Source organism: Perognathus longimembris, chromosome 15 (genome assembly GCF_023159225.1).
Source record: "Perognathus longimembris pacificus isolate PPM17 chromosome 15, ASM2315922v1, whole genome shotgun sequence".
NCBI lineage: Eukaryota > Metazoa > Chordata > Mammalia > Rodentia > Heteromyidae > Perognathus > Perognathus longimembris.
In genome coordinates this window covers 9410801-9423505 of record NC_063175.1, presented here as the reverse complement: position 1 = coordinate 9423505, position 12705 = coordinate 9410801, and the positions used below count along the sequence as shown (strand labels likewise).

The 12705-nt window shown below is 43.4% G+C and overlaps 1 protein-coding gene and 1 pseudogene across 2 annotated transcripts in view; one reads left to right on the top strand and one right to left on the bottom strand.

Moving 5' to 3' along the window:
• The window catches only part of Ptpn2 (protein tyrosine phosphatase non-receptor type 2), a 97818-nt gene extending 85940 nt beyond the window's left edge, over nt 1-11878 (bottom strand). Inside the window, exon 1 of one of the 2 annotated variants that reach the window (XM_048363039.1) lies at nt 11682-11878. In XM_048363039.1, the coding sequence (XP_048218996.1) occupies nt 11682-11750 (69 nt within the window). In that variant the 5' untranslated portion in view covers nt 11751-11878. The remainder of the gene's footprint in view (nt 1-11681) is intronic. The other variant, XM_048363040.1, reaches the window with a different exon arrangement.
• On the top strand, nt 2304-3161 carry LOC125363782 (annotated as a pseudogene).
• Nucleotides 11879-12705: the final 827 nt, after the last annotated feature.

Here is a 12705-nt window from a genome sequence, read left to right as displayed (position 1 = left end):
ATAATCCTAGCTGTTCAGGAGGCTGGTTTAGAAAAGACTGCAGCTCAAGGCCAGTCCAGGTAACAAGTTCACAAGATTCCCTTTTCAATGAATAGCTGGGGGCAGTGACTCACACAGATTGAGATAGGGAGGATCACCACTGAAGGCCAGCCTAAGTATGTATGAGACCTCTTCTTGGTAAGAGCTGGAAATAGTAAAGCATGGCTACATTCTAGGTACCTGGGAGGCTGAGATTGGGAGGTCCAGCCCAAGCAGCGAAGTCCATGAGATCCTAAGGCTGGTCATAGTGACATGTGCCTGTTATCCCAGTTATGACAGGAAGCCTAAAACGGATGGATCACGGTCCAGGATAGAGCAGGAAGCAAGGCCCTTTCTCAAAAATAACCAAGGCAACTAAGGGCTGGATTTATAGCTCTCTAGTAAAGTACCTGTCTAGCAAACCCAAGGCTCAGTACTGACCAACAAAAAAAGTTTTAATTAAGGTCTATGTATTTTTTACACTTATTGCCCAGCTAACAGACTACAGCATAATATCAATATGACTTTTATATGGACAAAGAAACAAATAATTATTTTATTGTTCTTTGCTATATTGCAGTAGTCTGGAACTGAACCTGCAATATCTCCAAGGTAATAATATGCCTTTATTAAGTGACACAACCAAGTATGAACATCCTAAATTTAATAAACTTTCAAAGAATGCAAGCTATTTCACTCTTTCCAATAACAACTTTACAGAGTATATGCACAAGCACACAAACATTTGATTAATAAAAGTAAACACTTTCTCTGGTTGTACTGGCATACACTAGTAGTACAGCAATTTGGGGATTTGAAACCAGCTTGGGCATAGCAAGATATCCCCACCCCCCACCTCCCCAAAAAGGTAAACACTTTTATCATATAACTTATGATTTCCTTAAGGACTTAAAATATAACTTGTAAATTTAGGTATGTTCTTCCATAAGTAAAAATTCATTCTCAATTTGGAATTATCTTAAAGTCCTAGACTTAAAAAAAATAAAATTGGTATTATATAATAAAAAAAATTATAGCTATTTCATCCTGGGAAACCCAGGGTGACAATGAGAATAATAGAGTTTTTAAAAGAGACGGGAACTAGTATTATACATTCATTTTAAAAATAAGCCCTCAGGGGCTGGGAATATGGCCTAGTGGTAGAGTGCTTGCCTCATATACATGAAGCCCTGGGTTTGATTCCTCAGCACCAATATATAGAAAAAGCCAGAAGTGGTGCTGTGGCTCAAGTGGTAGAGTGCTAGCCTTGAGCATAAAGAAGCCAGGGACAGTGTTCAGGCCCTGAGTCCAAGCCCCAGGACTGGCACAAAACAAAAAAATAAAAACAAATAAAAATAAGCCCTCGGGCTGGGAATATGGCCTAGTGGCAAGAGTGCTCGCATCATATACATGAAGCCCTGGGTTCGATTCCTCAGCACCACATATATAGAAAATGGCCAGAAGTGGCGCTGTGGCTCAAGTGGCAGAGTGCTAGCCTTGAGCAAAAAGAAGCCAGGGACAGTGCTCAGGCCCTGAGTCCAAAGCCCAGGACTGGCAAAAAATAAATAATAAAATAGAATAAAAATAAGCCCTCATGCCTGACACCAGTGATTCATGCCTATCATCCTAGGTACTTGGGAGGCTGGTATGTGAGGATCACAGTTCAAAGCCAGCCCAGGAAGGAAAAATCTAATTAACCAATTAACCAATATGTGGAGATGTGGCTCAAAAGGTAGAGTGCCAGCCTTGAACCTAAAAAAGCTAAGGGACAGCATCCAGGCCCTAAGAGGACTAGCAACAAAAACAACAAAAAATAAGGTAGAAGCAGCCCCCATTGTATGAAGTAACTGTAATTTTCTTCCTTTACCAGGAAGAGTGGTACAAACTCCAGGATTCATATAACCTGAATGAAACCCAAAGAAAGACTTCTTGGAAGCACATTAACTGTAAAGAGAAATTGATAGCTCTCAAAAAATAGCCCCTCCGGGGGCTGGAGATATAGCCTAGTGGCAAGAGTGCCTGCCTCGGATACACGAGGCCCTAGGTTCGATTCCCCAGCACCACATATACAGAAAACGGCCAGAAGCGGCGCTGTGGCTCAAGTGTCAGAGTGCTAGCCTTGAGCGGGAAGAAGCCAGGGACAGTGCTCAGGCCCTGAGTCCAAGGCCCAGGACTGGCCAAAAAAAAAAAATAGCCCCTCCGCCCGAGAGTCCAACGTGGAAGTTGCAGGCGGGCCAAGCTGGAGGAGACCAAGGCGGACCGAGGTGGCAACGCCGGGACTGCCGAGCCCAGGCCCATCTGTGAGGATTGGTGAGGGCGGACAGGTGGTTCACCATGGGTGGCTTTTTTTCAAGTATTTTTTCCAGTCTCTTTGGAACCTGGAAAATGAGGATTTTGATTTGGGGATTAGATGGTGCAGGAAAAACAATTTTATACCATCTACAGGTTGGAGAAGTCGTTACTACTATTCCTACTATTGGATTTAATGTAGAGACGGTGGTGACATACAAAAACCTTAAATTCCAAATCTGGGACCTAGGAGGACGTATTAGGCCATATTGGAGGTGTTATTATTCAAACACAGATACAGTCATTTATGTGGTAGACTTCCAAGTCAGAATTAGTTGCTATGTTGGAGGAAGAAGAGCTGAGAAAAGCCATTTTAGTGGTGTTTGCAAATAAGCAGGACATGGAGCAGGCCATGATGCCCTCAGAGATGGCAAATTCACTTGGGTCGCCTGCCTTGAAGGATCGGAAATGGCAGATATTCAAAACATCAGCAACCAAAGGCACTGGACTTAATGAGGCAATGAAATGGCTGGTGGAAACATTGAAAAGCAGGCAGTAATTCAATCACTCCAACTCCTCTGAAACAAACACATCGGGCAAACAGGTGTGCTTTACGTGACTACATGTAAAAACTGATTGATGGCATATATAGAACTGACTGCAACATCTATAATATATATTAAAAAAAAACCACACACAAGTATTTGGTTGGAGGGAGGGATAACTTGCAAATCACCTGAGTGTTCAATGTAATGTAAAATAGTTCTTCCTTACTCTCCTGTGTTAAGGTATGCTATATGTATGGAGTTCTTACTCGAATATAGTTCTATTAAAGAATGCACTCTTCTGGGGGGGGGAACCCTCCTATTTTTGAATTAGTGGTTGCATCTTGTTTTAGACACTAACAGATATATTAACTGAGGTTTTTTTCTCCCTTAAAATATATTAAGTCTTCCTAAAGATTAGACTCAGTAGAGTAGGCTAGAAACATACTGTGTCCTATAGCCTTCTTTTACTTACCTGACCACTGTTAAGCTTGATCATTTAAAAGCTTCTGGTTACAGCAGGCATGAGTATGATTCTAGTGACTAACTTTACTGGCTGATCTGTAATTGTCATTCTAAGTACTTTATAGACTTCAAAAAATTTTACATATATTGACTTAATTGATTCACTTGGCATCCCTGTAAAATAGGCAGGGTATGTTGTTTAATAGTCCTTCATGGTTGTAGACTCAAGGTTTTGATAGGCTGGCTTGCCCACAGACATAGGACTCAAAGTAAGACTTTTGGGTCGAAGCTTGTCTCATAAATTATACTATATATATATATATATATATATTTTTTTTTTTTTTTTTTTTTTTTTTTTTGCCAGTCGTGGGCCTTGGACTCAGGGCCTGAGCACTGTCCCTGGCTTCTTCCCGCTCAAGGCTAGCACTCTGCCACTTGAGTCACAGCGCCGCTTCTGGCCGTTTTCTTTATACGTGGTGCTGGGGAATCGAACCTAGGGCCTCGTGTATCCGAGGCAGGCACTCTTGCCACTAGGCTATGTCCCCAGCCCAAATTATACTATATATTCCTGAACATATCAACACTGACAATATGTAGAATCTAACTTGGAAAGTCAGAGAACATTGAAAATAATGTTTATATAAACTTACTTGTTTATGGTAATCTTACCTAATATGGTAAAAAAAAAAAAAAAGTCCTGGATGGTTATATTTGATGAAATTCACAACATAAAAAAGAAAAAATGACATTAAATAAAAAAATATTTTAAGAAACATAAAAAAAATAAAATGAAACTACTCAAATATAATGCACTATGAGATTTTCTTCAGAGGAATGAAAACAATTTGAGACAAAGTTATAAAGGATCAGTGATATGAGCCAAAAGAAACTGATAAAACAAAAAGCCTATTAAAACTAGGTATCTTGGGATTTAAAAGAAAACAGAAAGATGGACACACACTCACACCCTAATTCTTCTTTACATTGAAGAAGATACCAGAAATCCATAGATATAAGCTTCTAGCTGGGTCCCAGTGGCTCAGGCCTGGCATCCTACTCAGGAGGCAGTGACCTGAGGATTGGTGTTGAAAGTAAGCCTGGGGCAGAAAAGTACTTAAGACTCTCATCTCCAATTAACCACCAGAAAACGGGAAATGAGCAGTGGCTTAAAGTGGTAGTGTGCTAACCTTGAGTGAAAAAACTCAGAGATAGAGCCCAGGCCCTGAGTTCAAGACCCACCGTGAAAAAAAAAGTAACAAAAAAGCTTGCTATTCTGCAAAGAACAGCACTCCAGCAAAATTAGTCTTTAATGACTAGCAGATCATGGTGGCTCACAACTGTAATCCTAGCTATTCAAGAGGCTGAGACCTGGATGACCATAGTTAAAAAGCAGAAAAGTATGAGAGACTCTACTTCCAATTAACCAGCCAAAAGACAAGCTAGAAGTATGGCCCAAGTAGTAGAGCACCAGCTATACGCAAGGAAACCTAGTGAGTGCATGTGAGCCCATGGCCTTGAGTTCAAGCCCAGTAACAGCAAGAGGGGAGGATGAATACTGACTTTATGGCAGCAATAAAGAATCCAGTTAATAATGTCCAGGTAACATTTCAGATGCTTGTGGGTACTTGTGTGTTTTTTTTGTTTTAACCTAAAGTGGAGTCATCCTCTAAGACTTAACTAGCTTGTTTCATGTTCAAGTCCTACCCTCATCCACCCCAGACAGAGGATAAAAAGACAACTATAAAAGCAATACTTGCAAAACTGTTTGGTGTAAACCAACTGAACAACTCATGGGGGGAGAGGGAAAGGGGGAAGAGGAGGGAGGAATGAGGGAGGAGGTAACAAACAGTACAAGAAATATATCCAATGCCTAACGTATGAAACTGTAACCACTCGGTACGTTACTTTGACAATAAATAAGAAAAAAATTTAAAAAAGAATATCCAGGTAGAAACAAATCATGACATTTATCTGAGAAAGTGATAGGACAACTATGTTAATTTTAATTTCATTTATAATAGACCTTATTTGTCCATACTTCTAGTTTGTCCAGATGACAAACTGAAGGAAAACAAAAGTAGGAAGAGTGAGCTCGTAAGAGAATAAAAATGAGGCAGCTTAATACAACAGATTACAACAGCTGTTATGGTTCGCTAAATAGAGTTCAGGAAATGTCTAGAGAGCAATGATCCCTGGGTGAGAGAAGCCAAAAAGGGCTAAGAGGCAAATTAGAAAAGTTAGGGGACAAATCCAACTATCTGGATTCCATCATTATAATTATCAGCAATCTACAGAACATGTGTCAAAGGAAAAATAATATGATTTCAAAGTATGTATTCTCTATTGGGTCACTTCAAAGGCTTTACACAGTGGTCCTTATCCTTTGAGAGTCACAGATCTATTTAAAAATCTGATGAGTGAGCTATGGAATAACTTAGAAACTAATACCTTCATGAATACATAAGTCAACAGGTCAAAGAGGTTTGAAAATCCTATTCAAGTTTGATTCAGGGATTCCAGATACTGTTTTAATTACTGCAATACCCACAATAACCCTAGTATAGCATTTCTAGTCCCTCCTAACCACCAAAAATTAGGATGACTCTATAAGCCACTAATCTCAAGTAAATCATGCTGTTTTTGTTTCTTATTTTTGTCTTGTTTGTCTTTGGGAGCGTTAGGGGGAGCGCAGAAACAGTGGGACAAAGGGTGAACAAATGTAGCAGGAGTACTCACTAGGCACTATTTTGAAAATTAACTATGCAACTTGTGGGTGGGGATAGGAGGGAAAAACTGGGAGAGAGCAAGGGAAGGGGTGACACTGTCCAACAAGAAATGTACTTTCTACCTGACTTACGTAACTGTAACCTCTCTGTACATCACCTTTATAATAACAATAAAAAAAACTTTTTAAAAAAGAAAGAAAATGCAATGTATATAATCAGTCACTATGGCAAATTACAGCAGTGCAAAAATGAGGTCTGGCTTTGAGCCATACCATGTCAACTAATGGATATTGTAACACTATATAAATCCATCACCTTGTGTTGAACCAGTGTTTCCTTAGCCACATAATTGAGAAGTTTGGAATAAACCAAAGTGCTGACATTTTTTTGAGAGAGAAGCAATACTCCTATGTTAGTGAATACTTATTGAGCATCCAGCATGTTGTAGGCACTACTACCAAGTGATAGGAAGGAAGGGTACTCTGGAAGGAGCTAGGCAGACAAGCAGGCAGTTTTCAAACAATGTGACTCATACTCAAAGGAACACAGACGTCTTCCAGATAGGTAAAGTAGGCTCAGAATACATCCCACGTGACCAAGGTGAAGCAGCTGATTTTCCAGGAATCCAAGGAGCTTGTGCAACCATGTAGAAGCACTGAGTTAAACAGAAGGCAGAAGAATGTGTACTTATAGTCTGAGTTAGGGAAGTGTTGTAAAATCAGACAACTTTGACTTATCTGTCACACTGGCCTCCCACTTAGGTATAACTATGTCAAGTATTCTTTATCCAAAATGCTTGAAATCTGAACTGTTTCAGACTCTGAACTATTTTTTTTTTGCATTTGGAATATTTGTATATACATAAGGAAATTTCTTGAGGGATAGGACCCAAGCCTATTCCTGATGGAATGCCTCACATAGTCTAAAAGTAGTTTTATATGTTTTATGGTGACTGTGTTTTTAACAGTACCAGGACTTGAATTCAGGGCCTCTAGTCTGCTCAGCCTCACCACCAGCTGGGCTTTGGGCTAGATAATTACAGATGGAGTCTCACAGGCTGGTTTAAAACAGTGATCCTCCAAGTTTCAGACTATTGAGTAGCTAGGATTCCAGGAATGAACCACCAGTGCCCAACTGGCACTTGTGTTTTGACTGTGGCAATTAGATTGGAATTTGCTGCTTGTGGCATCATGCCCATGTTCAACTTTCAAATTTTGGGACATTTTTTATTTTTTTTAAGTTATGCTTAACCTGTACTGTAAAGACACAGTGCTGACTTAAAAAAAAATAGCCTATACAACAAATGGTAAAACTTTCTTTTTCTGACAATACTTGAATATAATCAGTTTAAGTGTTCCATGGTTCATAAACCCTGATTAATCAACCAAATTACTTAGGGACCATCACTTATTCGGTGATTTAGCTCTTGTCATTTCCCTAACAGTTTTACTCCCTTTCTTGACAGGTTCACAAAGCTCCTTTGTTTTTCTTTGCCCAGCCTGCACAACCTGAATCAGACAGCAATCAGCAGTGATTAAAGACAAAAAAAAAAGCAATCATGAACATTGCCCAAAAAGCCAAAAGTAACCTCAGACTTAAGTAATGTTGTTGGTATGTCCAGTCAAACCAAATTAGACTTTTCCAGAAATCTCACATCTGCACACTGCACTCTAATTCTTCCACCTATGTTTCGGTGATCTCATTGGCTCCTTCCTTCTGAGGTTTCTGGCTCTAACAATTATCCCTTCTTCAAACCCCTCCAACCTTTCTTTAAGGCTCATCCTGTAATCACATAATTAAGCTGCCCTTTCCTTGTAAAAAGTCATCTATTTCCTTGTAAGATAATTATCCAACAAATATTTACCAAATGTTTACTAAGTGTTTCTGTCAGTTTTGCTCCAACTCTAAAGTTTACTCTAAGAAACTCCCTATTGCTAAAGTAATGTCCTAAAGGCAATTATTTAGCGATAAAAAGAATTTCAGATTCAATGTTAATTTGTCCTGCAAGATTTGTTTTTGCTGGTCTGGGGCTTAAACTCTGGGGCCTGGGCACTGTCCAAGCTTCTTTTGTTCAAAGCTATGCTCTGCCACTTGAGCCACAGCACCACTGTGGCTAAGATTTTTTTTTTTTTGCCAGTCCTGGAACTAGAACTCAGAGCGTGAGCACTGTCCCTGAGCTTCTTCTTGCTCAAGGCTAGCTAGCACTCTACCACCACTTGAGCCACAGAACAACTTCCAGCCTTTTCTGTTTATGTGGTGCTGAGGAATCAAACCCAGAGCTTCATGCATGCTAGGCAAGCATTCTACCACTCCCCCACATTCCCAGCCCCTAAGATTTATGTATTTATATATTTATTTATTTGTCAACAGCAGTAGTACTAGGGCTTGAACTCAGGGCATTACCAAAAGAGCACAACCACTAATCAACATTATCACAGGCATCACCTACTATTCTCATAAAACATAAAGCCCACTTAAAACACACTACTTCTATTCAAGTATTGTTATTTTTCAATGTGGTTTGTTTAATGCAAATTATGTTCCTGAAATAATCAGTTGGAAATGACATCCAATTCACCACTAAAAAAGGGGAAGTCATAAGAAGTTATAGTAGGTTTTAATTGGGACTCGCTCAGCTTAGAGGGTGGGGAAGGCTCCCCAAGGGAGACTTCAGGGATAAGTTGAAAGTATTAAGGAAGAAGGGGAATAGGATTTGAAGAGATGTGCCACAGCAAACTACAAAAGGCCCCAAGGAAAGAATGGATACACACTTCCACAAATCATAGTAGGAAAAAGGAAGGAAATGGGAATCAGTCATAGTGACACACACCTGTAATCCCAATACTCAGAGTATGAGAAGAGTTGTAAAAGCTGCCAGCTTACGATGTTGGGACTGTAATTTTCATCTTGAACATGTTAGGCATACCTTGATTCTCATGAGTTCAGACTGTATTAAAATAAGTTATTAACTTTCAAGCAATGCTGTCAAAAAAAAAAAAAGGAAAAAGAAACAAAGCCACAGAGGCAGGATATAAAGCCTTGTGAGTAAATGGGACTGAATTTATGTTGTGAGCAATGGAAAACCATAAGAGAAATTAAATAGTCATGTTTCCTTTCGCTGCCTCTCCTGAAAACCAGGCTTCTTGGAAGAGGTTTCTAATTGCTTGTCTGCACTTCTTCCTTCCCTCTTTTCTCAACTCTAGGGAACAGCACACACTGAAATTGCTCTCTTTAAATAATCTGATGAGCCCTTTCAGCCTTGATTGAACTATCAACTTTCCTCCCTCACTCCTCTGCCACCTTTGGCAAATTCCCTGGCAATTCCTTCCACTTCCTTATTGCAAGATTCTTTCTCTTACTCTCAAATATCCTTGTCCATTAAGATTCTGTTCCTGAATTTTAGCATTTCCAAACACTGTATTTTACCTAGTCTCAAACACTGCCTATGTGCTTATGAGTTCCAAAATTGTACTTAAGAGTTCAGGCCTCTCTTCAAATTTGAACTTTAAACTTAGTTAACTATTTCCATTTCAGTTTCTCACAGGTAGATAGATGGTCCTGAGCAGCCAATCAGATATATTTGACAAATATGTTTCTCCCCTATCATAGACTTGATTTCTTGGACCTTATATCTGGCTCTCAGACCAGATTTTCCACTTGTGAGAATCACAGAAAAGACTTGATCCAAACTCTTCTGACCTCTTTCCATTACTAATTCTGGTGGTTTATAATCTACTCTTTTTACACTAGTGTGCATGGCAAGGTTTCTACTGACCAAACTAATACTCCTTCAATGCATTAGAAAAAACTGGTACCAGGCCTACCCAACCATGTAAATGACACAACTCCTAGGTACAAGTCCATGGAAGAGTTTCCTGAACTTTTTGCAGCTGAATGTGAAATTTTCAGTGGCTGATACAAGTATGTGCATTCTTCTAGCGAGAATCAGAACTTCCACTAACCTCTCAAGGATATTAATGATATAAACAATTAAACTGCTTTAATCAGAATGTTAAGTTGTAGAATTTGTCTTTCCCTTAAGTCTGTATTTCCATCTGTCACTTGCATCTTTTGAAACAGTAGCTGTGCTAACAAATGTAACTGGAAAACATGCATCTGAACTCATAAAAATTCCTACTAGAATTTCCATTAGGACTCTACAACTGGAAGAGTCCTTACCAGCACTGCTTAAAAGTTAGTAACTTATTTTAATACAGCCAGAACTCATGAGAATCAAGGTATGCCTAACATGTTCAAGATGAAAATTACAGTTCCGATGTCACAACAAAGGAAATGTTTTTATTGTCATATAATTAAATAAAATGGAGAAAAAGACTTAAGGGAAAAAGAAAAAAAAAACTATGTGAGAGAACCACCAAACAGGAGGAGGAGCTTTTAACAACTCTTCATTCACCAAATTCATAATATGTTAATGATTAAGCAAAAGAAGATAAGCCATTAGTTTTTAAAGAGAAAAAGTTTTGTGTGAATCAGAAGATAGTTCACTGGTGAAGGAAAGGGAGGGAGGGAAGGAAGGAAAAAAGGAAGAGAGGGAGGAAAGGAAGAAGAAAGGGAGGGAAAAGAAGAGGCAGAGAAATGAGAGAAGGGAGGGAGGGCGAGGGAGAAGTGAGAGGGAAGAAAAGGAAGAGAGGGAGAAGGGAGGGGAAGGAGGGAAAGGAAAAGAAGGAAAAGGAAGAGAAGGAAGGAGGGATGAAGCGAAAGGAAGAGAGGGAGAAGGTGGGGAGGGAAGGAAGGAAGGAGAGGAGGAGAAGGAAGGACCGACGGAGCAGTCACAAAGGCGTGCCCACGGGAAGGGAGCCCTGGCCCACGCCGGTGACCCTGACTACGCGGGAGGCTGAGACCACGCAGCCAGAGCGGTTAAACCCGCGACTCTCCCCTCGGGGTAACCACCGAGGAGCCGGAAGCGGAACTACGGTTCAGGTGGTAGAGAGCTAGCCGTGAGCGTAACAGGCTGAGCGCCGGCGGCGGGCCGCGTTCACGCCCCCGGCCGGCACTAGATGGATAAGGAGGCGTGCACAGGTACCAGCACACGGGACGAGGGGACGGGACGGGGCCCCGCGGCGCCTTTTGCGCCGACTTAGCTGAGCGCCACACGCTTAGACCAGTGCGCGCGCCGATGGAAACTCGCTCGCCGGCGTGAGCTACGGTGCGGCTCGGCCGGGCGGCGGTGCCGGCTCCGTCCGGGGCCGCCCCGCGCGCTGGCTCCCACACCTGCCGGTGACGGAGCGTGGGGGCCGCCGCCGGGCCCCGGCTCAGGAGCCCGCATGTCCCGGAGGGCCGCGCGCCGGCCCTCGCGCCCACAGCCCGAGCTCCCAGTCGGTCCTCGCCCCAGCGCCGCGCCCCGCGGGGGCCCAGCCGCGCCGCCACCAGGCGCCGCTGTGGCGCCGCCCTCCCGAACCCAGTGGGCGCCGGCGCCGCGCGCGGGACCAGGCCTGCGGGCGAGAAAGTTTCTCTCCGGCGCGGAGAGCGCACGGTGCGCAGGCGCGCCCTGACGCGGCCCGCGCCGCCACTTCCGCCCCGGGCGGGAGGCGGGGGAGGCGGGAGCGGGTCCCGCTGGCGCGAGCCCGGGTCCTCAGAGAAAGGCAGCGGTGGCCGCGCGGACACACACTGGACTCACCAAGTACAGCTGCTGCCAGCGAGACTGAGCATCCAGCTCCTCGAACTCCCGCTTGAGGGTGGTAGACATGGCGGCCAGGGAGTGCTGGCGCGGGCCGAATCTGCGCCGGCGGCCGAGAGGCTCAGGCCCCGCACGGTCCGGGGAGAGCGCTAGCGCTGCCGCGCATGCGCGCTCCGCGCTCCGCCCCGCCCCCCCCACGCCGAGCCCGGCCGGCTTAGGGGGAAAGTACCTGGAGCGTCGGACGTCAGCGTCAGCGCGCCAACTAGGCGCCGCACGGGGCGGACGTCAACGGGGCGGGGCCGGCGGTCGGGGGCGGGGTCCGGAGCGCGCTCAGGTGGGAGAGGCGGGGCCGGCAGAAGAGCCGGAGTGGCTGCTCCTCGGCGGGGAGACGGGGCTGACCCCGTCTTGATGGGAGCCCAACGACCTTAGCTGGAGGAGGGCACTGACCCTGGAACGTCCCCTGAAGTTACCGGAACGCCCCGCCTCCCCTGCGGTCCTGTTTCTCCTTAGTCTTCATTTTTAAAACCGCAAGATTTGAATTTTATTTTAAACATCACCCAGAGCCACCCTGCTGGCCCGCCTTCGGATTGGGCTTGTGTCACTTCCTGTATGCCGCTCTGTGCAGTGCGCCTTGTTAAGAAGCCGTAGCTTAAAAATTAATGCTGCTTCAAAGAACAACTCCTCTTACCAAACAAATGTGGTGCTTACTGCAACCGCCCTGCTACTTACGGTAACTCACGTGCTTATCTTCATAAGAAATATGAAGGGATAGAAAAATCCTGCTTGTGTCTTCATTAATTCACTTTTTTTTTTTTGGTAGTACCAGAAATTGAAATCAGGGGCCTTGGGCTTGTCAGCCCCTGCCACTTGCCCGATGCCCCCTAGTTCTTTTGCTTTTAGTTAGGTTTTTGTTGTTGTTGTTCGAATAGGGTCTCTTGCTATTTTGCTGGCCAGCCTTGAACCAGAATCCTCTTCGTGGCTGTTAACAGCTGTGTGCCACCAACCACATCTGGCAGAAAGTTCT